The 27,974-nt window shown below is 36.1% G+C and overlaps 1 protein-coding gene and 1 non-coding gene across 7 annotated transcripts in view; both read left to right on the top strand.

Annotated features, from left to right (window-relative positions):
• ASXL2 (ASXL transcriptional regulator 2) overlaps nucleotides 1–27,974 on the top strand; it is a 113,466-nt gene that overhangs the window by 57,930 nt on the left and 27,562 nt on the right. For 3 of the 6 annotated variants that reach the window (XM_024552535.4, XM_024552539.4, XM_045189240.2), the window contains 6 exons: nucleotides 2,407–2,557; nucleotides 9,691–9,810; nucleotides 16,950–17,065; nucleotides 18,912–19,041; nucleotides 19,769–19,906; nucleotides 25,661–25,824. In XM_024552535.4, the coding sequence (XP_024408303.2) occupies nucleotides 2,407–2,557; nucleotides 9,691–9,810; nucleotides 16,950–17,065; nucleotides 18,912–19,041; nucleotides 19,769–19,906; nucleotides 25,661–25,824 (819 nt within the window). Of the gene's footprint in view, nucleotides 1–2,406; nucleotides 2,558–2,582; nucleotides 5,142–9,690; nucleotides 9,811–16,949; nucleotides 17,066–18,911; nucleotides 19,042–19,768; nucleotides 19,907–25,660; nucleotides 25,825–27,974 lie in introns of those variants that run through there. The other 3 variants (XM_045189241.3, XM_053925773.2, XM_053925772.2) reach the window with 3 other exon arrangements.
• On the top strand, nucleotides 10,049–10,454 carry LOC112298190 (small Cajal body-specific RNA 2). Its single transcript, XR_002974112.1, has one exon. It is a non-coding gene; the product is annotated as a small Cajal body-specific RNA 2 (non-coding RNA).

Raw genomic sequence — 27,974 nt, forward strand, 5'->3', positions numbered from 1 at the left:
TAAATGCTTACTCCATGCTGGACACTCTCAGGGGTGTCCAACCTTTTGGTGTCTCTGGGCCACATGGAAGAAGAGGAGTTGTCTTGGGCCACGCATTAAATACAAACACTGATGAAAACTGATGAGCAAAAAAAAAAAAAAAGGTTTTAAGTAAATTTCCGATTTTGTATTTGGCCACATTCATAGCCACCCTGGGCCGCGTGTGCCTATAGACCATGGGTTGGACACCCCTGCATGAGACTATAAAGAAGGATAAACTGTGGTCCCTGAGCTCTTGAAGGTTACATAGTTATTGAAATAATTACACATTGATAAAACTGTGATATAAAGTACTGTACTGTAAAGTACTGGTGATGGTACAGAGAAAGATTAAATAAAGGGATCTAGAAAGTTTTTGTTTTTTCTTTTTCTGTTTTTTTTTTTTTTTAATTCTCACTTGACTTTTTTTTTTTTTTTTTTTTTTTCCCCCATTGCTTTTAGAGAGGGAGGAAGGGAGAGAGATAGACATCAATGTGAGAGAGAAACATCGATTGGTTGCCTCCCATAGGTGGCCGGACCAGGGATCAGTCCTGAAACCTAGGCATGTGCCATGACCAGGAATCGAACCTGCAACCTTTCGGTTATGGGATGATGCTGTAACCAATTGAGCCACACCAGCCAGTGCTGTTACTGTTTTTTGAAACTTGTAAGATTTGAGTTACACTTTGGCAGTAAGTAATGTGAAGAGGGCCTTCTAGGACAAGGGAAGACCTTAAGCAAAGGCACAGTTAGAATGGATTTTTGAAAGTAGAGTAAATTGTAATGGGCAGACCATGATCTATGTGTGGGCTAGTGTGATAAGGAGTCAGGGGTGGGATACACTACACGTTAGGTAAACACCAAACTTTGAGCTTTTGAAAACCTGACTGAGCAGTGAGAGAGAGAGTGTGTGTGTGTATAAGACAAAGGAGTGGGGGAAAATGAGAATGAGTGTTCAGGAGAATAGCTATGGTTGTTTGAAAAAGATAATTGGCATGAAATACAGAAGTAGTAGTAAAAGAGATGGAGGCAAAGGACATTAGAGCAATAAAATATATACTAAATGGAGTGGGTAAAAGAAGGTATAAAATAATTGCAAAATTGGGGGCATGAGCAGTTGATCTTGGAGGGATCACAGATTTAAGATAAGAAGTTAGTTATATTTGTATCTAAAGGTAACTTGCTGGTCAAGAGGTATGGCTACCAACTAACTCTATAAAGTGTCCTGCATTTTAAAGGAAAGAATATAAAAACATGAGATGTGTATTTTAATAAAGTGCATAGCGTAAGAAATGGCACTAGGATGTAAACAAAAGTGGACAAGAACAGTTCTTTACTAGATCAGAGTTACTATTTGCCTGTGGTATGAATGCCGGTTACAGGTAGGGGGATCCTGTGCCAGAATTATTTTTATCTTATTAGAAAAATAGTTTATTTGGGAAAATATGTCAAGAGGAGAAAGAACCATCTGGAATTTTATAACTTAAAAATAACATTCATTATTTATATGTGTATATTTTTATATATTACGTAAATACATAGTAGCTAATGTTTACTGAGATCTTACCATATGCCAGGCACTGTTTTCCATTTATTAACTCTTTAATTTCAGAGTGATCCTTTAAGGTGGGTATTTGTATGCCTATCTTAAAGACAGGGAAACAGAGGCATGAGAGGTTAAGTCTTTGCTGAACTCTACACAGTGAGGGGACGATAAAGCCAGAATTCAAACCCAGAAAGCTTTAATTTCCTAGTTTTTTATCTTACAACTATCTTATTACATCTCTTGCATACTGTGCTGACACAGGTATCCTTTCTGACTGACATTCTCACATCTCTTGCATACTGTGCTGACACAGGTATCCTTTCTGACTGACATTCTCACAATCCAGTGCAGAAACCAGAGTTATATGGTTAAAAAAAAAGACTTCTTTTGTATTTGATTCTTGCTAGTTACTCACCAACATTCAGTAACCAATTACATTCATGGACTATCTTTTGCTACCCATACTCTTAATTGAATTTATAATACAGAATGGTACTAATATACACACAAACACACATACAGAGTACATACATTACATGGATGATGGATGTATGCACATTTTACAAAATACTAGTTTTAAAATCTTGAACATACAATAATTTACCTGACTTATACCAGTTTTTGTCTAATTTAAGCCTCTGTGTTGTGCCTACATACAATTGTTAATTCGACCCAAAAAAACAGAGATGACAGGGATTTAGAAAATATTGCTGATTCTGCTGTTGAGTCCTGTAATACTAAATTAATCTGTACAGTTAAGTTGCAACAGTAAATATCAGAGACTTAACTTCTCTTTGCCAAATTGATAATGACTAATCCTAATTGGATGCCTACATTTTCAGAAAGATGTGCCGGATGGGGTAAAAGAACTATCAGAAGGTTCAGAAGAAAGCAGTGATGGTCAGTCAGATTCCCAGAGTTCTGAGCACAGCAGCAGCAGCAGTGACGGTGGCAGCAACAAGGAGGGAAAAAAGAACAGGTGGAAAAGGAAAGGTAAATCTCCCTGATCCCTCAATAAAGTACTGAACGCTATAGGATAAATGCCCTTGTTAGTAGTTCTTTTTTTGGACCCCAGGTCAGTTAGTCTTCTTCCCTTTACCCTTTAGATCAGTACTGTCCAGTAGAATTTCCTGCAGTCGTGGAAGAGTGCTATATCTGTGCTGGCAAGCTCAACAAAGTAGTCACTAGCTACCTGTGTCACTGAGCACTTGAAATACGGCAGGTGTGACCAAGGAACTGAATTTAAATTTTGTTTTAACTTAAATTTCAGTAGTCACTTGTGGCCACATTGGACAACACAGCTCTAGGTTTTACCTGGGTTTGTTTTCAGTTGTTGGTCATTTATAGCTCTGTTTAGGATGTTCTGATTTTATTTGCTCCTTTAATCCTTTCTTCTAAAATTTGAGCACTTAATTACTCTAACAACTCTCTTCTTACTAGGAAAAGAATACTTTTCATTTCTTCTAGCAAAGACTAAATGTCATCTGCTTGTCTTTGCTTCCATTCCTTGCTTCATAGTTTACCCAAAACACTTTTCCTTAAGGAATAGAGTTTTCGTTGCTACAGCTTCCCTGGGATGGATTTTTCACTTAAGAATACATTTTATTACCTATTCTTGCTAATTATCTGTAGCCCCTTGTCAGAACCTTGAAGAAAGCAAATTATTTTTACCAAAATATTAATAACTTGAGCTGTACATGGCAAGGCAGATTTTAATCCAACTCATTATGCTTCCTTCCTTTATAAGGGCTTTTTTTTACTCTGATCTGATTTTCCAGAGCAAAATAGACATCCATGAGTTTCCCTAGCTTGGAAACCCTTTTAGGTTTGAGTTTTTGGTGAGCTGTCTTTGGATCTGAAACTAGAGTTATGTTTTTTGGAATACTTGACTCATTAATTTTAAGTGCCTTTAGAACTATTGTTGTAGCACTGTATCAGAAAAGTAGTCTTATTATCTCCTGGAGAGAAGCTCCTTGAAATAATTGGTTCATCATCTGGGTTCTCTGGTATAGCTACTACCTGTGCAGTTTGGGCAGATTTTGTGATTGTAAGGATTTTAGCTTTAAGAACAAAACCACTTGGAGAGCAACCCAGACCTCAAATGTTGGGACTGAATGGAATAAAGTTGGGACAGAGCCAGAACTTATGACCAGTATTTTGATAAATATATTGTTAAAGTGATCCCTTTCAATAGTGAAAGGAGGTTTGGTCCAGGCCTATATTCCTTACATACTAAGGACTTTTTTTGGAAGGGTAGAGCTGACCATTTTAAAAGCTCTGATTTTCCTCTGTGCCTCCTCAGTTTCAGCTTTTCTTTTTAAGTTTGGAAATTGTAGATCTAAGATTAGGAACCCAGCCAAGTCATCAGGCTGGAGAAACAGTTAGCAAGATTCTTAATGTCTGGATGTGGCTGGAAATGGAGATCAATATTAAAGAAGGCCGGACTAATAAACTGGAAACAAAATCACGGTCTTGGAGGTCTTGACTTTTCAATAGCCACATATGCTGCATTAGCTGTTATGAGTAGTGGCTGTTGAGGGGTTGTTAAAGACTGTCTCTGAGAAATTAAATGTATTATGCTACAGGAGGATCTAAGAAATAATAATAGGACCCCATTGTCAGTAGTTTATGAGGTTGATTAAAATGGCATAACCTTGCCCAATACTCAGTATACTAGTAGAAGATACTAACAGCTAAGTAATAGCAAAATCAAACTTATTAATAAATAATAAATTTTTAAATAAGTAAATTGTTTGGAACTGCCTTTCATTCATTCCTTTCCTAGAAATTGTCACAAAATTGAATATTTACCAATATTACAGTGAAATGTTCCATTAGGATCTTTTCTGATTGTGAGTAGTCTGTGGGACTGAGAGTAGAGCGAGCTGTATGGTGGCTTGGAAGGTGGGGGTGAGAGGTGCACATGATGTCATGTGGAAGTCACGTTTACTATAGCAGTTCTGACGTTCTTTAAGAAATGAATAAATGCTGAGCTGTTAACGATGAAGAATGATTTAGTCTTTCATTCATGGGTCATACATATAGCATAGATATGTACATTTTTAGGTATGTATTACATATTTATGAATATTTTTTGTAGTCCAGTGCGAATTAAAGCGGAAAACTTGTAGTTAGCAGTGATAGTAGCAGTGTGCAGCAAAGCAGTACTAAATCAGTTGCAGTTGTTAATAAAGGTAAAGCAAACCAATTGTGCCTATCCTTTTTCTTATTTAGGGCTTTTACTCTCAATCTGACATCACTTTATTTCAAATGCATTGTAAGACAGGAAGAACATAGAGATAGTATCAAAACCCACTTCCTTTTATGTACAAAAATAAAGAGCTCTGACAGCAAAACTGATACTTCTAGTTGAAAATCGATAGAAACGCTCTTGATAGAAGTGTACCTTTCAGCCAAATAGGAATAGAGAACAGAGCTTTGAAATTCAGCCCAATATTAAAACTAGTTTATTGATTTCTGTGTAAAGTGGAAGAACTTAGAAGCTTGTAGTTTTGGTGCCTAATTTTCAGACAGGAAACAATGTTCAGAGAAGAGCTTTATGGAATTCCAAGCCAAGGTAAGGTGGAATGACTCCATAAAAATGATTAAAATCCATTTTTTTTTCCTGTTGCTTTTTTGGTAGGATCATAGCTAAGTAAGTCCCCCCCCCCCCCCCAAAATAAAATATAAACATTACAGTATGAAGCAACTTCAGAAGTATTATTTTCATCTTCTGATAGAGAAAAGTTTGTTTGATTTTGGTCTGCTTTTAAAATGTCTTAAGAAAAAAATTAATTATGTGAAATACGCCTTTGCAACTACAAGGAATTACTAATTCTTTCCAGGAGCATGACCTAATGGTAATTTTGCTGCTTGTTCAGAACTACTTTAAATCAGGAATTTGGTACATACTATGTTTGCAGTTAAAATACCATAGAACTCCCTGCCCTCTACCATCATTTTACATGTGTTAAGTTACTGACTGAGGGTGATTATGTATAGAAATGTCTCCTTTATAAAGTATACTGGGGAGAGAAACTCTTGTGGGCACAGTTACCTTATGTGGGGAGAGACCTTTGGGAGAGATGTTCTATTTCTCCTCTGGGTGGTGGTGGCTGAGTTTGAGGTTTTAGCTCTGTCAGTTATTAAAGATGACAACACTGTTAAGACTTGGATAGTCAGGGCACCCAGGAGCAGGGGAAGGTGTTCAGGTATTGCCTTTCCATCTTTGACTATGAGACTGTTTGAATATCATGAGGAGCCACAGTCTGCACAGTTTGGAGTAGACTATACTTCTAAGGGGCTTAGAACTAAAAGCCTGTTACTTCTGGAAATGAAATTCCTCTAAAGAAAGACGATTGTAAAAATAAGATCTCTCCTTTTAGAGAAGGATTACTGTTTTTAAAGATTAAAACAATTTTGGAAACTTCAGTTGTTACCACTGTTTCTGCTGTTAATCCTTCAGTTATGTAAAGTTAGGTTTTAATTTTGATGTTACTGCTTCATTATTTCTAATAGTCTCTTTAATATTTAGGAGGGGCCCATTGAATGTTTTCAGGAGAAAATAAATTATTGTCAGTGATTATTTACTAAAGCTTTAAATTCAAATGTGTTTAATAGGCATACTCCATATTTTGTTGACCTTGTTCAGTATAATAACCATCCATTGAAATGAGAAATTCTCAGTGCTATAAAGTAGTATTTTCTGAACATATACTCAGTGGGTGTACAGAAATATCCAGCAACAGGAATATCTAGCAACTATTTCAGTAAATTATGCAAAACTGGCTTCAATGAGCACCAAATTTTAAAACTTGTTTTAAATGTTTTTCTGGCAACACTTAATTTTAAACTTTTAAAAGTTTTCTCGACTAGGTTGCTTTTTTTTGGGGGGGTGACATTTTTTGGTTTTTAAAATCAAACAATAAGTAACTGCTGATTTTTTACCAGAATTTGTTAATGTTTTGTTGTGGCTATATGTTTATATGAAAGTAAGCATTTTTGTTTCCAATCAGATACTAATATGTTGTTAAGTGAATGTTTTTGAATCTGTAGAGCAGTTCAGATTGGAGGACTGGTAGATTAGGATATAATCTTGAGAAGTGTTTAGGCCATTATTTATTTACAAAACCAAAGAAACATCTCTTTTTAAAGTATGTGCTGTACTAGCCTTTTTCCATTATGTACTATTTGCCAGGTATTTGGGAAACCAATCTGAAATGATGTGGGTTCCATCCATATCTAAAGGTATAGAAAAATAAGCAGATAGTAGCAAATAAGAAGCAACATTTTTATATTTGTCATATTATGGCAGAATTAGAGAAGATAGTAAACTGGGTTAGTAAGTATTGTGTGAGATATGGAAAACTTTAATATGCTCTGCTTCCCTTGAGAGCGTAACCTCTAGTGAAGACAGGACGTATCATGAAGGAAGAATGTATATAAAGGCCAGAAGGTGTAAGTGTGTATGCACTGTTTCCAGGAAACCATAGGGAGAAAGTTTGATTGGAAGAGGGTATTTGTAGGAAAGAAGAAAGAGGAGAGTAGTTGGGATCAGACTGTTAATCCTTAGTTTTAGTCTCCATTACTTACAGGTTGTAGGTGTACATAAAGTAATGTCTTAAGGAAATGAAGATATGTAATACGGATCAGAGAATGATAACATTGCTGACTCAAATTTTCATAGCCACATACCAAGAGGAACAAGATTTATGTTTATTGACTTTTTCCTATTTGTTTTATCCTCTTGTCCCTTTAGTATCTGAGTTAGTATACGAGCTGCTTTGATTTGTTTTTCTACTCAATAGTGTTTCTTTTTTAATTCAAAGATTTTTACTTACATATTTTTAGAGAGAAGGGAAGGGGAGAGGAGAGGGAGAGAAACATTGATCCATTGCCTCTCATATACCCCCACATGCCTGGGAATTTGGCCTATAGCCCAGGCATGTGTTCTGACCAGGAATCAAATTGCTGACCTTTTGGTTTGCAGGACAACACCCAGGCCACAGAGCCACACCAGTCAGGGCACTTTAGTTCAGATCTAATCACTAGTATACAGATGACAAAAGAATTCATTTTCATTCTGTTCTCTCAATTCTCTTATACCTCATTTATGTGCTTCACTTTATTGTGCCTCACAGATCCTTTTTTTTTTTTTTTTTTTTTTTTTTTTAAGCAAATGGAACATATGTGACAACCCTGCATTGCATAAGTCTGTCGGCGCCATTTTTCCAACAGCATTTGCACTCTGTGTCACATTTTGGTGATTCCGAAGATATTTCAGACTTTTATGTTGTTATATTTGTTACATTAATCTGTGACATCACTATTGTAATGTTTTAAGGTGCCACAGACAATGTCCGTGTAAGATGGTGAATTTAACTGATAAATGTTGTGTGTGCTCTGACTGCTGCACCGGCTGGCCATTCCCCACTTCTCCTCTTCTTGGGCCCTCCCTATTTCCTGAGATACAATAATACTAAAATTAGGCCAATAAATAACCATACAGTGACCTTTAAGTATTCAAATGAAGAGCCTCATTTCTCCCACTTTAAATCAAAAACTAAAAATACTAAGCTTAGTAAAGAAGGCATGTCCAAAGCCAAGATAGGCCAAAAGCTAGGTGTCTTGCACCAAACACTTCAAGGCGTATTTGTGAATGCAAAGGAAAAGTTTGTGAAGGAAATTAAAAGCGCTACTCTAGTGAACACACAGATGATAAGAGTGTAGAACAGCCTTATTTCAGATATAAAAGTTACAGTAGTATAGATGGAAGATCAAACCAGACACATAACACTTTCTTAAGCCAAAGCCCAATCCAAAGCAAGGCCCTACAGTTCTGTGAAGTCTAAGAGAGACAAAGAAGCGAAGAAAAGATGTTTGAAGCTAGCAGAGGTTGGTTCATGGAGTTAAAGAAAAGAAGCAATCTCTATAACATAAAAGTGTAAGGTGAAACAGCAAGTGCTGATGCACAATAGAAGCTATGGCAAGTTATCCAGAAAATCCAGGTAACATAACTAATGAAGGTGGCTACACTAAAACAACAGATTTTCAATGTTGACAAAACAGCCTCTATTGAAAGAAGATGTGCCATCTGGGACTTTCATAGCTAGAGAGAAGTCATTGCCCGGCTTTAATGCGTAGGCTGACTCTCTTGTTAGGGGCTGATGCAGCTGGTGACTTTAAGTTGAAGCCAGTGCTCATTTATCATTTCGGAAATCCTAGGGCCCTTAAGAATTATGCTAAATCTGCTCTGCCTGTGCTCTGTAAATGGAACAACTAAGCCTGATGACAGCACATCTGTTTACAGCATAGTTTACTAAATGTTTTAAGCCCACTGTTGAGACCTACTGCTCAGTAAAAGATTCCTTTCAATATATGACCGCTCACTGACAATACACCTGATCAAGCACTCTGATGGAGATTTGTAACAAGATAAGTGGTTCATGCCTGCTAACAGCATCTATTCTGCAGCCCATGGATTAAGGAGTAGTGTCGACTTTCAAGTCTTATTTAAGAAATACATTTTTTCATAGGATTATAGCTGACCTAGATAGTGATTCCTCTGATGGATCTGGGCAAAGTAAATAATATCTTCTGGAAAGGATTCACCGTTCTAGATGCTGTTACGAACATTTGTGATATATGGGAAGAGGTCAAAATTTCAACATTTACAGGAGTTTGAAGAAGTTGATTTCAACCCTCCAGTATAACTTTGAGGGGTTCAAGACCTCAGTGGAGGAAGTAACTGCAGATGTGGTGGAAAGAGCAGGAGAGCTAGCATTAGAAGAGTGTCCTGGAGATGTGATTGAACTGCTGCAGTCTCATGATAAAACTTGAATGGATGAGGAGTTGCTTCTATGGATGAGCAAAGAAAGTATTTTCTTGAGATGGAATCTACTCCTGCTGAAGATGCTGTGAAGATTGTTGAAATGACCACAAAAGATTTAGAATATTACATAAACTTAGTTGATAAAGCAGAGGCAGGGTTTGAGAGGATTGACTCCAATTTTGAAAGAAGTTCTGTGAGTAAAATGTTGTCAAACAGTATTGCATGCTACAGACAGATCTTTCATGAAAGGAAGAGTCCATTGATGCAGCAAACTTCGTTGTTGTCTTACTTTAAGAAACTGCCACAGCCACCCAGCCTTCAGCAACCATCACTTTGATCAGTCAGCAGCCATCAACACTGAGGCAGTACCCTCCACCAGCAAAAAGATTACAGCTTGCTGAAGATTCAGATGACGGTAAGCATTTTTTAGAATAAAGTGTTAAAATAAGGTACGTATATTATTTTTTAAAAGCTTATGTTGTACACTTAATAAACTGCAGTAGAGTGTAAAGCAACTTTTACATGCACTGGGAAACCAAAAAATTTGTGTGACTCACTTCATTGCCATGGTCTGGAACTGAACCTGCAGTATACCCAAGGTATGCCTGTATATTAGGGGTATTATTTACCTCAACCTAAGTAAGCAAGAGAAAGCGGTTGGAACAGTAAGTGACAGGAGGGTGAGGGTGTTGTGTGCTGTGCCATGGTATCATGTGAATGGTGCATGCAGGCAAAATGTGTGAATGGACACATGAATGTGAGCGTAAGTGGGGTATGTAAGGTGAGTGTGTCTCCCCCTGCGTCCTCACCCCCTCTCCCCAGCCTACACATTGATCGTATTTGATGGGATTGTGTCCCCAGCCCCACTGGACCAGCCTGAGATGAAAAGCTTCCCTCCTGTGAAATACCATCCTCAGGGTGCAAGGCCCCTTTGGTAGCAGCAGCACCATGGTCTCAGAGCCATTCCCAACAGGCCAGTGCTTAGAAGTGATGAATTGATCAGATAGATGAGGCCCGGCTTATCCTGGGCTGCTGATTCTCCAGGCAATTGTGGTCTGAAAAAAGTGACAAGGGAAGGAAAAACTACCTCTATGTGCAGATAATCACATTATCTAACAAAATTAAAAAGTTTGAGATAAGAGAATTTAGCAAAGTAGCAGGATGTAATAAGTGCAATTAACATAGCAGACAGCCATCATATATATAGGTGATAATCAATGAAGAGAGAGCATATTTGTGATAAGTACATCAATACCAACAGAAGCATGACCTTTGTGTAAGATATGTGCAAAAGTGTTGGAACAACTGAATAGCCAAAAAAAAAAAAAAAGTGAATTTATTTCTCACAACATACTCTGGGATAAATGCCAAACAAATGAAAGATGTAATAAATGTAAAACATGATACCAAATACTTAAGGGGAACCTGTGAATTCCTTTTAAAACCTGAGAATAGGTTTTAACAACAGAAACTTTTCTGTTTTCCTGTAAGCATGTTTTTATCCTTTCACTTAGCAAACTTACTTCTAAGAATCAATCCACAGATACTGTCAAAAATGTGAAATAGCATAATACAGCTTAAGATCAGTGCTTCTCAAACTTGAGCATGCTTCAGAACCACCTGCAGATCTTATGGTGCAGATTCCTGGGTCTTGCCTTCAGAGTTTCTGACTCAGTAGATCTGGGCTAGGGTCCAGTAATTTGCATTTCCCACAAATTTAGGAACACCTTAGGTTAAGACATTGCAATAATAAGAGCAAAAGACAGGAAAGAACCAAAATATCAAAGTCTAGTTGAAAAAATCATGGTACATCTGCCCAGTGGAATTCTGTGCTGCCATTAAAAGGAACATGAAAGATCTCTATGTTGCATGGTAGGACTTTCCCCAGGATATCTTAATTAAGTTTTAAAAAGTTGGTGGACAATTTATAGCACATGATACTTTACTTAAAGAAAATTGCCCTGACCGGGTGGTTCAGTTAACCAGAGCGTTGTTCCATGTACCAAAAGGTTGCAGGTTCAGTCACTGGTCAGTGTGTATACAAGAGGCAACCGATCAGTGTTTTTCACATCAGTGTTTGTTTCTTTCTCCCCCCCTTCCTCTTTCCCTCTCTCTCTCCGTTCCTCTCTCCCTCCCTTCCTCTTCTCTTTCTAAAATCAAGAAATATATCTGTGGATGAAGATTAAAACAAACAAACAAAAAGAAATGAGTAAAAGTATTAAAATATATACTATGTTTTCATCAAAATAGAACTGTTCAACTGATTTCCAGTAGGGGAAGAGAAATAATAATTTGCTGTAAACAAGGAAGGTAGCCAGACTTACATGAAAGTAACTTGTTTTATATTGGGTTGGCCAAAAAGTGTGTTTGTTTTTTCCACATGATGGCTGCAGTAGCACTTAGTTGTCTTTAACTTCATTTGAAATAATTTTGTTAGGTTGTATTGTGCCAGCTGTCATATCAGCATGCATTTTAAAAAGACATCAAAATGGGTGAATTTTTGTGTAGTCATTTAAATATTGAAGATGGAAAAAAATACACAGCACCTCACCATATTATGCTTTATTATTTCAAGAAAAAAACGCATCTGAAATGCAAAAAAAAACATTCGTGCAATGTTTGGAGAAGTTGCTGTGACTGACTGAAACTGTCAGAAGTGGTTTGTGAAGTTCAGGCTGGAGATTGCTTGCTTGACAATGCTCCATGGTTGGTAGACCATTTGAAGTTGATAGCGATCTAATTGAAACATTAATTGAGAACAAGCAACATTCTACCATGCAGGAGACAGCTGACGTACTCAAAGTTACTGGTGAAAGTGAAAAGTGTGCCTTTTTTTTTTTTTCTTATTTTTTTTTACTGGAAAAAACCCCCCAGACTTTTTGGCCAACCCACTATCATTACATAATTAAAACAATTAAATTTTAAAAATGTTACCTAGAAATAGGAAACAACTTAAAGCAGATTCAAGTATACATCAAGTTTGTTGCATAATGACATAGGTAAGTTACCGTGGGCTATATCTTAGGTGCAGGAGGCCACAAAGAAATTTTAAACTGCATTCAGCAGTCATTTTCAGCAATTAATGACATGCGTGTTTCGAAATTGGATCTATAATGGCAAGTTAATAATTACAGTCATATTTTTTAAGACCCAGGACTATCAGGATAGAAGAAAAGTGGTAGAACTGTAAACTCAGAAAAGTTAAATACCAATCATGTAATCCTAAATTTGAGTTTGGTATCTGTCCATGATTTATTTTTCTCCTTTAAAAAAACAAACAAACCACTTTTCTTGTTGCAACCATTGAAAAGTCCTAGAACCAGCGGTAACCCAGTTACAGTGAGCACCCCAAGTGTGTATAGTGCATGGCACTTTAATACCATTTCCAATGAAAAGATACCAGCTTCTTGGAGAAGTAGTTGGTCATATTCTGAGGGAAAAAAATTATGCAAGATTTGCCTGAGACTATTCTGTGCTAGATTCCAAGGAAGCAGTTAAATATTGCTGGAGCCATGTACCAAAGGTAGTTTACAACTTTGAGTTCCCACTGTCCCAAAAGGGGACGACAATTTGAGTGCCAGATTTGTAATAATTACTTTTGACTTAAACATTTAAATTATATAAACACCTATGACTTGATAATGGTATTTTAAAAAAGAAAGTCACTTTTAGCTATAGTGTTAGTTTTCTGAAGCTGCTATAACAAATTAGCACAAACTGGGTGTCTTAAAACAACAGAATTTATTTAATTACCTGCAGTTCTGGAGGCCAAAAGTCTGAAATTGAGTTGTCAGCAGGGCCACAAGTCCCTGCAGAGACTCTAAGGGGAGGATTCTGTTCCTTGTATTTTCTAGCTTCTGTGGTTACTGACTGACTTTGCCTTGTTTTCACATTGCCTTCTCTTCTGTGTCTGTCTTTCCTATGTATCTCAGGATACATGTCACTGGATTTAGAACCCACTGGGATAATCCAAGATGATCTTCTCTTCTCAGGATCCTTAACCTAATTGCATATGCCAAGACCCCTTTCCCAAATAACATTCATGGGTGTTGGGGATTAGGACCTAAACGTGCTTTTTTGGTGGCCACCATTCAGCCAACTACAAGTAGCCACTTACTCTGAAAATGTACCAAGGTTAAAGCTTGTCTGTGCTTCCTAATAGCTGTTTCTTTTGGCAAGCTAATTAAATTTCCTGATCCATAAAATTTAGGTACTATCATCACAATATGCAGATTAATGTATATAAAATTTACATATAAGTATGTGTTAAAAATCTTCATATTTTTGTGTAGAAAAATATCAGTAAGGATGGCAACCCAACTATATTTAGGTATTTTAGAGGGTCGGAATTTGGTGGGGTTTAGAAAGAGAATTTATTTATAGTCACCTTAAAGGGTAGTTTTGAGAGTGCACTGAAAACCTGTTCGAATGAACCTAGCACAGATTGCTCTAATTAATAAAAGTACGTGCTTTGAAGATAGTGTTCACTGAAAGGAATCACAAGAGATAAGTTTCTCAACATGTATATATATTTTTGTGTTTAAACCTTGTTTGCTGTCTGTAGTTCTCAGCCTTAAATACGGTATTTAAACGTTAGAATAATGTTTAAGTTTCATAGAAGTTATGAGACCAATACTTGGCATTAAGTCAGCTCTGGGAGGTGTTTTTCACTGGTGGGACCTGGTATCAATGATTTAGTTCAGTTGGTTTCAAGATATGTTTATGGTTTTAATTTGTTAGAAAGGGCTTTTGCCTTAAGGGGAAGTATTCCAAACATTTGCTGTGGTAATTACAGATAATTTTATTCTCTCTTTTCCAGGCTGCGAAGTAGAATTCTTATCTTCTCTAATGGGGTTTATTTTAGTTTGTTTTCTGTTTATTTTTAGGCGGTATTGGAGGCAGGTGAAGAAATGTATGTTCTCATATATATACAAACCATTAACAACAAAATAAACTTAGTTAAATATTAATAGTTTTGAACTTTATTTTTATTATGTCCGTTTAAAAATGGTGAAATAAAAAAGACAACAAGCTGACAAGGATATGGAGAATTAGAAATCTTGCATTATTTCTGGTGGAATTGTTAAAATAGTGTGTCCATTTTGGTAAATAATTTGACAGTTTCTTAAAAAGTTAAACATAGGGTTACAGTAAGACCCAGCATTTCTACTTTTAGATAATGAACCCAGGAGGATTGAAAACATATGTCCATATCATTGTTCATAATGGCCAAAAAAATGGAAATAAACCAAATGACCATCAGCCAATGAACAAAAAAATGTGGCATATGCATACAATGGAATAGTATTCAGAGAGCCCATCAGTAAGTGAATGGATCAAAAACTGTGGTACATTTACACAGGGGAGTACTAAACAGCAGAAAGAAAGAAGAAGCTCCTACCCTTTGCAACAGCATGGATGAACTGGAGATCATTATGCTAAGTGACATAAGCCAGGCGGTGAAAGATAAATACAGTACAATCTCACCTATAAGTAGAACCTAATCAACAAAACAAAACAAATGAGCAAAATAGAACCAGAGATTTGGGAATAAAGAACAAACTGACAGTGACCAGAGGGGAGGAGGAAGGGAGATAACGGGGGATAGAACGGGAAGGGTCAAGCAAAGGAACACACGTAGAGGACTCATGGGCATGGACAGTGGGGGCAATTGACTGTGGGAGTGGGGGGAACGGGGTTGGGGTGAGCAAGGTGGGAAAAAGATGGGACAGCTGTAATTGAACAACGATAAATTAAAAAAAAAAAAGAATGAAGTATTGATATATGCTGTAACATGGGTGAACCTTTGAAATATGCTAAGTGAAAAAAGCCAGTCCCATTTAGATGAAATATTAGGCAAATGCATGGAGACAAAAAATAGGTTAGCCTAGTTCTAGGGAAATAGATTAGGGAAAGGGAAATGTACAGGGTTTTTTAGTGGGTAATGAAAATTGATTGTGGTGATGGTTGTCCAGCTTTGCAAATATATTAAAAGCCATTGAATTTTACATATTAGGTGAATAGTATGATACATAAATTACATCTCAGTGAAGCTGTTTTTTAAAAAAATTGGTCAGCATCTAAATGCACAGAGGATATGATTTCTTCTCATTGCCCAGGCCTCTCAAGAATTATCCAACTTTATTTTTGTGTGATATGTTACAGTGAACTTTTTTTAATGTAACACTTGATGTATGTCAGTTCTTCCCCATATGTAGATTGTATCATAAGGGTTGGGATAACAAAGCTGAAGCTATGCAGATAAGTCATCTTAATATTATCTGCTCTTGTCCTCTTCAAGTATTACCTACTGTTTGTTCTGTTCTTAGGACATCTAAGAGTCAGTTGAAATGCTGTGTTCCAGAACTGTGTATTTCAGTGAATCATGCTTCTGCATTTTCCTATTGGGTAGATACCTACAAGCATATTTTTTGCTATCTTAAAGCTCTTTAGTCCATACCATGGAATGCCATTTTGCTATCAAACCTTTTCAGTCCAACTACCACAAAAGGAGAAGGCATTAGTAAACCTGTCCTCTTCAAAGTCATCACAAGCAGTAGTGATTACTATTTTATTATTTTTATTATTAAGGGGTCTGAATCAACAATTTATCTTTTACCATAAATAATGCACTGTTGAATTTTACAGAACATGAAGATCAGTTCTTTATTATAAGAAGCATAGGCTCTTAAAGGGGAAGACCTTAATTCAAATAAGTATAAGGCACAGGTGGCAAACACAAGGGCCGTGGGCTGAATCTGGCTGTCTACCTTGTTTCTACCTGGGGGCAGCTCCAAGCTCTCGCTTAAATATATTGTGGAATTTCTTTAAGGAGTAGTTACACTTATACAGTCCTAAAATTACATTCAGCCCTTTGAAGGCAACTGCAAGGCTGATGTGGCCCCCGGTGAAAATGAGTTTGACACCCCTTATACTATAAGGTCTGGCTAAGTTCTGGGGTATAAAACAGCCAGTAATGAAGCAGAGAGTGGTTACACTTTGTCGACCTACGTTGCTTCCATTAGAGAAATCCTAAAGTGTCCTCTCACACTGTTAGCAGGAATATCAGTATTAAAGCTATGGTAGAGTTTTTGAGGTGGAATGGGCTTATTCTCTTTATTTTAAAGATAGGGAAACTGGGAGCTACTCTGTCCATCCAGGTTTCTTCTACTAAATCATGTTGTTAGATTTACTTTAAGAACACACTGTCCGACAGGCTCTATAAAATCTTTTCTAAGTTTTATCTATTTGGTGACTAATGGTTTATATTCTGCTTCCTGCTTCTTCAGTCAGTTCTATTGAAAAATTAGAGAATGAAAAGTAATGAATACTAATAACACCCACCCCTTCCCCCATCCTATCATCCTTCACTAGAGTTTTCTGAGGAAATAAACTGAAAAGGGAGGCTGTTTGCCGTACAACTCCAAAAAGAAGATCCTTCCCAAAAGTGTTTGGTCACAGTTCTTAATACAGGTAGCAGCATATGATTGGGGAAGGAATGGTGCTTGATATCAACTCTGATAACAAATTTTTCATTGTCATTTTTCCCCCTAGTACCATCTAGACTGTCACAGCCATCCTCTCCCCAGTCAGCCTGCCCATCACCCACCATTCCAGCAGGTAAAGTCATTTCTCCATCACAGAAGCACAGCAAGAAGGCACTAAAGCAGGTAATCATGCTAGTCTGTGTTTTTCAGAAGTATAATCTTCATTAAGAATGCATGACTCTGGCAGCCAATGAATACTTGAAAGGACATTATGTCCTTTTAAGGAGAAATTTCATGCAGTTTTCCCAATTTGGATTTAATAATTTTTATACTTCTGTATCATAGATCTGTGGTAATATATTCTTTTTATTACACTTTCATTTGTTCCTTATTTGCTAAGAGGTTTGTGTATGTGTGTGTGTTTTAAATTATGAATAGGTGTTGATTTTTTTTCAGGTTTGTATTCTTCAGCATTTATTGAGATAATCAGGTAGCTTTTCCCTTTAAATCTAGTACTTACAGAATTTCACGACTAGATTTTCTAATGTTAATCTATACTTAGGTCTCTGAAATAAACTATTCCATATATATATATATATAAATTTATTTATTTATTTTTAGAGAGAGGGGAAGGGAGGGAGAAAGAGAGAGAGGGAAACATCAATGTGTGGTTGCCTGTCATGCACCTCCAACTGGGGACCTGGTCTGCAACCCAGGCATTTGTGCCCTGACTGGGAATTGAACCGGTGACCTTTTGGTTCACAGTCTGGCCCTCAATCCACTGAGCCACACCAGCCAGGGCTACTTATTTACTTTTAGAGAGAGAGGAAGGGAGGGAGAAAGGGAGAGAACGACATCCATGTGCAAGAGATACATGGATAGGTTGCCTCTTGATCACCCCCAACTGGTCACCTGGCCCACAACCCAGGCATGTGCCCTGACCGGGAATCCAACCAGCAACCTTTCAGTTCGCAGGCCAGCACTCAATCCACTGAACCACAGCAGTGAGGGCTATTTGTTATATGTTTTGAAATATATTGTGGAATTTCTTTTATAAGATTTTAGCTTGGATTTTACTGGGGTTTGTGTTTTGTTTTGTTTTGTTTTTGGACCGTCTATGTACAGTTTTAGAATCAGGATTGTTCTAGCATCATAAAGTAAATTGTGTAGCTCTATATTTTTCTAGGTTTTTTGGGGGTGGAATTGAGGAAATTATCTTTTCCTTGAAAATTCTGTAAATCTTGCTTTTCTTTAAAAATATTTTTATTTATTTATTTTTAGAGAGAGGGGAAGGGAGGGAGAAAGAGAGGGAGGGAAACATCAATGTGTGGTTGCCTGTCATGCACCTCCAACTGGGGACCTGGCCCCGCAACCCACATATGTGCCCTGACTGGGAATTGAACTGGCGGCCCTTTGGTTCGCAGGCTGGTACTCAATCCACTGAGCCACATAACCCTGGGCTATAGTATTCTTTTATGTCTGTATTTTGTTCTTCAGTGTTACTCATTTATGATGCATCTTCTTTTTTCCCAATGATAGTTGCCGGTGGTTTGTCTATATTATCGAGCTTTTCAAAGAACTAGCTTTCTATTTTTTTGAAATTCAAATGGTCAATTAATATAAAATCACTGATAGTTAAGGAATCTTTAAAATAGTAGACTACTTTTACCCTCAGATTGGTATAAAAATCTTCATTATAACAAGCACTGGCAAGTGTGTGGGGAAATGGCTACTTGTAGTTTGCCAGTATATTATAAACTGTTATAGTTACTTTGGAGAGAAATTTTGTAATACTTGTTAAAACATTAAGTGCATATACCCCATAACTAATCATTTCAACATCTTGGAACTAATGTTAGAAAAGTACATACATACATACATACATACATAAACACACCAAAAAATATATGCATTAAAGTTTGTAATAGCAAAAACTTGCATGCTCTTTACCATTTAAAAAGAAGTCATTTATTTTTTGTTACTAAAAACTGATTTGTTTTGTTTCTTATAGTTAGTTTTGTCTTTCTAGGCTCTGAAACAGCAGCAGCAGAAGAAGCAGCAGCAGCAGCAATGCAGGCCAAGCATGTCCATCTCCTCCAGTCAGCATCTCTCTCTGAAGACTGTCAAAGTGGCCAGTGACTCTGTAACTGCCAAACCTGGTAGGCAGATATGGTGTTTTTAATGGAGGTTATTTTTTTTATTGACTTCATTGGAGTGACATTGGTAAATAAAATTATATAGGTTTTAGGGGGAAATGGAAAATTTATGCAATATAGTCCTGCAGTTATTAAAAAATACATCAGTAGTATTTGTATGTTAGAATGAGATCCATGACTAATTTACCTTCCAAGGTGTCTTACCTAATAACATTTGGAAGCTTCTAGTCAGTAACTCTAGACAGTAGATATTTCCAAAGGATGCTCAAACTGAACTCTTCACCAGTTCTGTCCTTTAAAATAAAAGGTTCTACTAAGAATACATGCTGCTTTTGAGTTCCCATGGGCATATCTACAGGCCTTTAGATTTTTTGCTGTTGCTTGTTTTGTTTTTACTTAAACTGGCCTAGGTACAGACTTTGTGTTTTATTACGCAATTCAGTTTGATGCCAGCTGATTATATGTGCCCGCTAGATTTACACTGTGTCTTGTAGAACTTTGCATTTATGTGAAAAAGAAAATTTACCACCAGAAGCAAATACTGGGCTGAGAAGAAGGAAGAGATTTTACTTTCCTTTTTGAGGCTTAGTACTCAGACTCAAAATACATTTGCAAGGTCACATTGACTCATACGTAATTACTTTCAGTGTTGTGTGGTTTACTTGTTTGATTAGTTGATTTCTATCTGTAACGTTAATGTCACCAGTCTTTTATATATTTTTCCCCCTAGCAATATGGGAAGGAAAGCAATCTGAGGGACAGTCGAGTAGCCCACAGAACTCTAGCTTTTCTTCTTCAGTTAAAGTGGAAAATCCTTTGCTAGGCTTGGGGAAGAAGTCATTCCAAAGGTCTGACAGACTCCACACAAGTAAGTTAATTTACAAAGACTTCATTTCTTTGTAAATTATTTTTCTTAGTAAGTTAATCAACTCTGTGTCTGAAATTTATCAGCTACGTGGCGTAATTAATCACCTATGAGGTCTTGACTATCTTTATGTTCTTCCTATCCTGCCTTTACCAAACTTCATTCAGAATAAGATCTGCTCTCAGCCATTTTGTATTTGGGTTTTTGTTTTTGTTTTGTTTTTTCTTGATAATGGGTTACTTTGTCCAGCATTATTTATGTTTTATTTCTAACTGCACAGGAAAGTAGAAGGGCTTATAATTAAACATGGAAAACTGAACCTTTTCCCTTCTCCCTTTGAATCCCACTAAAATGAGTATATGGAAATACAAAAGGTTAAATCCATAAGGGTGAAGAAAACAAGGACACAACAGACAGGCAGGCTGTCAACAATTTTGGTAGATGACAGCTGGATGGAACTTTTTCACAGAGCTCAGGAGCACATGCCAGTGCTAACCAAGCCAGTTAAGGCTGTAGAATACCAGAAAGGTTCCAGAATTGGAGATGTCATGAATCATAGCACAGAGGGTGAGACATAGGGTTGAAAAGAAGAACCTTCTTTAAAAGTTGGAAGAAGCAGTTTGATGCCTCACCCTAGTGGGAGACAGGCGGTTTATTTTGACATGAAATTAAACCATACAGGTTTTAAAATCAGAGAGCTTGACTTTCAGAATGCTAGTAGTTAGGCATTGTTTCTACCACTAGATCCTTCCTCCTTCCCAGCTGTGCTGCAGCAGGAGATTGGTGGATTGGTAACTGAAAAAATGGAATAACCTTAGAAAAAAACCTGCAGGCAAATGTATAGATACCCTACTAAACAGAGATCACCTGGGTCACACTTCTGTGCTGCTCTTCAGTCTAGAAAACCTACCCATTGTATTCACAATTTTCAGCCAGCCTTTTTAAGTGCCTGTTTTTAAGTTATGCTTACTAAGGATAACTTTTGAAAACAATTTCCAACCTGAAAGATAAAATATGAAATATAGACTCAGAAGAAACAGACAATTCAGGAAGGAAAAAATTCAAAACAAATAACTCTTATTTTTTTTATTTTTTATTACTTCAATTTATTGAAGTTGTTGGGGTGACATTAGTTAACAAAATTATGTAGGTTTCAGGTGTACAATTCTATATAAAGTAACTTTTAAAACTACTATATCCATAGAAAGAAAGAAAAGATGTTGCACCCGTGAAAGAATAGAATACAGTATTAATATCAGAAAATAAACAGAGTTCTAGAATATTAAATAATGTGGTAGCAGAAATAAAAAATTATAGTAGAAATACCAAAGGTTAAAGGTGGAGAAATTTCCCAGAACCATAGGTCTACGGAGAATTTTGTAAGGGGAGAAGAGGTAAGAAAATTGAAGCTCTAGGCTGTCTACTGTGTTAACTAGTAGGACTACTAGAAATGAAAAATAGAAATTGAAAGAAAGTTAAATAATAAGAGAAGTAATGTAAGAAAATTCCTGACCTGGCTGGTGTGGCTGAGTGGAAAGGTTGCTGGTTTGATTCCTCGTCAGGCCACATGCCTGAGTTTCAGCCCAGGTCCCTAGCTGGGGGTGTATGAGAGACAACCGATCAGCGTTTCTCTCACACATCTTTGTTTCTCCCTCTCTCTTTCTCCCTCCCTTTCCCACTCTCTAAAAATAAATAAATAAAGACTTTAAAAACCAAAAAAAGACCTGGGCTTGTGTGACTCAGTGGATTGAGTGCTGGCCTGTGAACCAAAGACTTGCTGGTTCCATTCCCAGTCAGGGCACATGCCTGGGTTGCAGGCTAGTTCCCAGTAGGGGGCATGCTAGAGGCAACCACACATTGAGTTTCTCTCCCTCTCTTTCTCCCTCCCTTCCCCTCTCTCTAAAAATAAATAAATCTTAAAAAAAGAAAACAATACCATCGAATTGAAATCCATTGATTTTAGACTGGAAGTGTACAATTGGTGTCAAGAAACATGAATAAAAAGAAACCTATTTTAAGGCACATTCTTTTGAAGTTTCAAAACATCCAGGATAATGAGAAGATTTGCAAAAAGCCTCCAGAGAGAGAGAAAAAAAAATACAATTCATATATAAAGATTCAAGAATTGGAATGGCAGACATCTCAGAAGCAACATACAAGCTAAAAGATCATGCAGCGGTGCCAACAAAATTCCATGGGAAAGTTCTACTACACTCAGTTGTATGTTGTACACCATCCCAAACTATTGTATTAAGTTTGAGAACAGAATTTCAGACAACTTCTTTGTAACAATCTGGTTTGATTCTAAGTGTGATTATAAATTCATATATTCTTCTTAGAGTATCTGCCATAAATTGAATATGCCCTTTGATCATTAATTCCACCACCAAAGATTAAAAATATTCACTTAATGAACAAATTCTTACAGAAGGTAAACTAATACGCCAGACACAGATATAGGGCCCTAGAGATGTTGCGATAACAGAACAATGTTTCTTCCTTTGGGGGCCTATGTTCAGCTTCAGTTAAAGTCACAATTTTAGTATCTTCATTCAATAAAAGTAGAAATGTAGATGTACAAAATGGAGAAATTGTGTATTGAGAATTTCCAACTTTCATAGAAATCTAGGAAACATTAACCATTTTAAAAAGAATGCATGTCATATTTAAGTATGACCTAATGGCTAAACATAAATGAAAGTTCATCTTCTTTCATGCAAATAAACATTACAGGAAATGAAATGGGAGTTTTTACATTTTGCCACAATGAGTATTTTCAAAACATGGAAGAAACTGTATATTTTGTGTAAAACATAAATGAAAATAAATTAGAATTTTTATGAAATTATTTTAGTTAACATGGGTATAATTTGTCTTAACTTCAATAACAACATTTATCCTTTATTTTTACATCCCAGATTCAATGAAAAGAATAAGCAGCTCAGATTTCATTATAATGGAATAGAATAAAACAACCTAAACTGTAAAAAAAAAAAAAAAAAAAGGTCAACTTTATCGAAATCAGAGGGCTTAACTTTAAATTCTAAAAATGAGCTACTTTGAGGCACATAAAAGTATCTTCTGGACACTATTTAATCAGAATAATTTACAACTGCTTCTCAGTTTCACTTAAGTTAAAATTTAACTAATATTTGATTCCCATGTGACGGTACAACATGAATGCAAAAATACAGTAGTAAAAACTATTTAAGGAATGCCAGCACTCCCATGCTGTCAATTGTGTAAGAAAAGGAAACTAGGATGTTGCTTTTGGGTCTGTGGAGCCACTGCAACATTACTATACAAACAATACCTGGTAACCGCCTGTGTGATCATCAGTGGGGGTCCAGTTAAATCATGCATATGTTGGAATGTGGTGCAGCTTTCTTTGCAAGAAAGAGGTGGATTTGTAGGTGACAATCTGGAGAGATGTTGAAGATATTCAGTGAAAGGCAAAAAATACGGTTAGTGTATATATGATTTCATTTCTTCACATTAAAAATACCGTTTTTAGCCCTGACCAGCTTGGCTCAGTGGGTTGAGCATCACCCTGCAAAGTGAAAGGATACCAGTTCGATTCTGTCTGGACACATGCCTGGGTTGCTGGCCAGGTCCTCCTCGGTCAGGGGTGTATGAGAGAGCTCATCAGTTTCTCTCTCCCTATCATCCTCTCTTTCCCCTTTTCTGAATAAATAAATAAAATCTTTTTTTTTAATGCCATTTTTGGTAGGAAGCCCAGATTTGAATATAGAAACATTTACTTTACATTTTATACATTTTGGCACTATTTTAATAAGGACATTTACCTTCATCTTTCAAGTACTATTTTATTGTTATTTACTTTGAAAAGTTTGTAGATTTTTTATTGTGATTTTTCCTTTGTCTCATAAGTTATTTTGAAATTTTTAAAAAATAATCACCAAATATATAGGGATTTTTAGATTTTTGTTATTAACTTTTAACTTGCGGTCAGAGATCATGCACTGTATCATACCTGTGCCTATATAGTGTAGTGATAAAAAGCAGACTCTGAGGCCACATGGGTTGGTTCAAATTCCTGCACTGTAACTTAATAGTATAATGTTGGGCATGTTGCTTATACCATATCTGGGCCTCACTTTCTTCATCTTTGAGTTGATTTCCTTCTTCAGTGGGTTGTATGAAAATAAATGTGTTAATACATACCAGTGTTTAAAATACTGCCTGGTACTTTGGGGGCCCTATATAAGTGTTTGCTGCTACTGTTACTGTTGTTACTACTACTACTACTATTACTTTAAATTTACTGAGGCATTTTTTGGAATAACGGTAAAGAATTTTATAAGTGCTCTATTGTAAAACAAAGAATTCTGTATTAATTGGATCAAACTAGATAGTCGGGAAAATGGCACAGCTTTTTTTTCCTTCTTGTTTGCACTGGTTTTAATGTGCTTGACTGGTTAATAATTGAGAGAGATGTGTTGAAATCTCCTATCCTAATGGGAGCTTTGTCCAGTTCTCCCTGTTATTTTGTCTGTTCTTATCTCACATATTTTTGAAGCTCTCTAATATTAGATATTTTCGTGTTTAAAATCTTCCTGGTGGATTGAGCCCTTTATCATTTTTTATTTACCTTATCAATCACTGATGAGTTTTTTTTACTTAAAGTATCTTTTATTTGATATTAATAAAGGTACACCAGTTTTCCTATGATTAGTTTTTCCCTGGTATATCTTTGTTCATTTTTCTGTGTCCTTGTGTTTTAGGTATATTTCTTTACAGAGCATATAGCTAACTGAATTTTTAAGTTTTTAATGCAATATGACAGTCTCATTTATTCAGTGAGTTTTATCCATTTACATTTATTATAATTGCTAATCTATTTGGATTAGTTTCTGTTTTCTTTTTCTTTTTTTTTTTTAGGTGGGGGTGATCTTTGTCCTGCTTCTGTTTTTCTTGTTTTCCTTTTTTTAAAAAAAAATTAAAAGATTTTATTTTTAATCCTTACCTAAGGATATGTTCCCTGACCAGGGAGAGAGACAGAGACAATCGATGTGAGAGAGACACATTGATCAGTTGCCTCTGATATGTGCCCCAAACGGGGATTGAACTTGTAACCTTTTGGTGTACAGGACAGTTCTCCAACCAACAGAGCCACCCAACCTGGGGTAAATTCACATTTAATATGAAGAATTTTTGGTCGTGGCTTACAAATATTTTTTTCACCTTTTAAACCTTTGTGAACTCAAATCTGTCTGATTGTGAACAGATTTCCTGAAATTGCTGAGCTATCTGATCATAATATTTTTAGGTAATGCACATTCAGATTGTTGGAAAAAATTCTCATGAGAAGAGAACAAGGAAGAAGGGCCTGAGTATAATTTATATATAGATTTGATTTTTCTATTTTTTAAGTCAAATATTGTATATGTTATTTATCATAAACTTCCTCATTTCTGTTTGGGAAATGATCAAGTCTTAAACCAAAATGCACTTTTAGTATGGCAAAAGGTTCACACTACTCTAGACCTTTTTCTCTTTTTATAGAGAAGATAAGTTACTTATTTTTCCTTTGTGAATGAACAAAACTTGTTAGCCTTAGAAGAAATTTTTAAGAGCCTTAAGTGTTACTTTCTTCACAGTGTGATATTTGAAGTACTTAAAACTATAGGTGTGTGTTTTTGTTTTTGTTTTTTTTCTCGTAGTGCAGAGCAAGCTGTGGTTCGGCTAGAAGCAGGAATGTGAAGGAAGCCCAAATGATTCTTTTTTATCTTATAGGGCAAATGAAAAGGACTAAATGTGCTGAAATTGATGTTGAGACACCAGACTCCATTCTGGTTAATACAAATCTTCGAGCACTGATCAACAAACACAATTTTTCAGTCCTTCCTGGAGATTGCCAACAGCGACTGCTTTTATTGCTTCCAGAGGTGGATCGACAGGTGTGTGATTTCAACCCTAAATAGCTTTATAACCCTTCGGAGGCTTCCTTCACTCATTCCCTTTAGAACTCCTTAAGTCTTTTTAAATAGCTTTTTACATGTACCTATAAAGAAGTGGTATCAAAGGTACTAAATACATATATATATATATCTTTTTGTAAGTATTCTTAATAGGTTGACCATGTAAAGCTTAAAAAGAAAAATAACTCTTGTCAGAATGTCAAGATTATATTGGGTTGGCTAAAAAGTCCTTTTAGTTTTTTTCCATAAAATAAAAGACATTTTTCATTTTTACCAATAACTTTATTGGTTTGGGTATTTTGAGTATGTTGGCTGTCTCTCACTATTGGCTTCTATTGGGTAGAGGCCAGGGGTGCTGCTAAACATCTTCCAATGCATAAGACAGCCCCACAGCAAAGAACTATTTGGCCAAAATGTTAATAACACCAAGAAACTTCACAGACCTCTTTTGACACATTTAATCAGTCACAGCACTTTTTCTGTATACTGCACAAATCTTTTTTTGCATTTCAATTGCATTTTTAGCTTTCTTGAAATGATAAAGCATAATATGCTGAAAATGTTTTCATATTTTCTTCCATCTTCAATATTACAATGTCTACACAAAAACTCACCAGTTTTGATAAGTTTTTTTAATTCACACTAATAGGACAGCTGTCACAATGCAATCTAAAAAAATTATTTCGAATGAAGTTAAAGACAACTAAGCACTAATAGAGCCATTATATGGAATAAACTAAGTGAAGTTTCTGTTCAACCCAATACAATAAAATTCGTCTGTCATAGTAGGATGTAGGCATCCATAGAGTACAGTTCAGGAGGAAGAGTTGTCTTGTTTAAGGCATTAAACAGGGTTTTTATTGGATTTTTTGAAGTGATTAAGAATGTTAATTTACTTTCATTCTCTTGTTAAATTTTTCTAAAACAAATATTTATTGTTTGCATAATGAATAACTTTAAAAACCAAATAAAAGTTACACTTAAAAAAAAAAAAGGTAGCTAGAAGAAATACCAAAGGTTTGGGAACAGTCTAGGCAGGGGTCAGAGAGATTCAGCTTAGGCAGGAATCAGGTGAAGATCTGAGCCGCAGGCTTTCATCAGGGACGGAGTGACTAGCAGGTACTTCCCCCCTGATTCTGTTTCCTCCTGTGAGAGGAATATGGCACCATTATGACTTTCATTAAGGTTGACTCAATTCTGAAATTTTTTTTATTCAGTGTTATTTCCAGAACCTAGTATTTTCTAAGTAATCTGATTGCCGTCCCCCCCTTTTCTAATCATAAAAAACAAGATGAGAGGAAGGTAGTTTTCCTAGTTTAAAGTAAGAAGTAGATCTATTCCTTAGTTTATTGTAGGAAGTTAGTGGAGAACAAGTAAGCTACACAAAATCATCATAATTAGTTGTCTATAAAGTGAAAACCAAATCTAATTCTGAGTATCACCTCTCTAGTAGACCTAATTGATAGCAGTGGCATAGTGCTGTGAATCCGCACATGTAAAAGCAGGTCAGATTCCATTTCCAAGGGAGTCCAGATAAGTAATGTACACTATCAGCAATGGGGACAAAGAAGTAAAACTGATCCTTCCCAACTACCTCTTTCCCCACTTTATCACATCTTGGAGAAACTGTAGCTTTGCAGATGCCTGATTCTTGCTTAGATCAACTTAAGTGGCTGATATCTTGGCAGAGTTTTAGAGAGCATCTTGTTAGGGATTGCTCTCATCTTTTTTTTTAAAGACTTGGGTTATTAGGTTCGGAATAATAAACATAGGACCTAACTGAGGGCCCATGTGTAGAACTGCATTCCTTAGAACTATGTTTTGACTAATGGCCTTTATTTCTCAGAAGAAGGATTGCTACACACAATTTTTTAATTTAAAAAATATCTTTATTATTCAGCTTCCCATAGAGTAGAGTCCTGTGGGGTATTCTTAATAGGAGGTCACTTGGCCTCTTTCACTTACTGTGGGGGGAGCACACAGTAATCTTAAGAAATATTGTTCTTATGTATATAGTATATGGAGTTCAAATTAAATGAAATATACCTTCACTGTCAGATGAAGTTTGTAGTGTTTATAAAGAATTCTGGTTATTACTAGGATGAAACATTGGAAACCATATTTCAATG

The sequence above is a fragment of the Desmodus rotundus genome, chromosome 5 (assembly GCF_022682495.2).
Source record: "Desmodus rotundus isolate HL8 chromosome 5, HLdesRot8A.1, whole genome shotgun sequence".
NCBI classification, from domain to species: domain Eukaryota; kingdom Metazoa; phylum Chordata; class Mammalia; order Chiroptera; family Phyllostomidae; genus Desmodus; species Desmodus rotundus.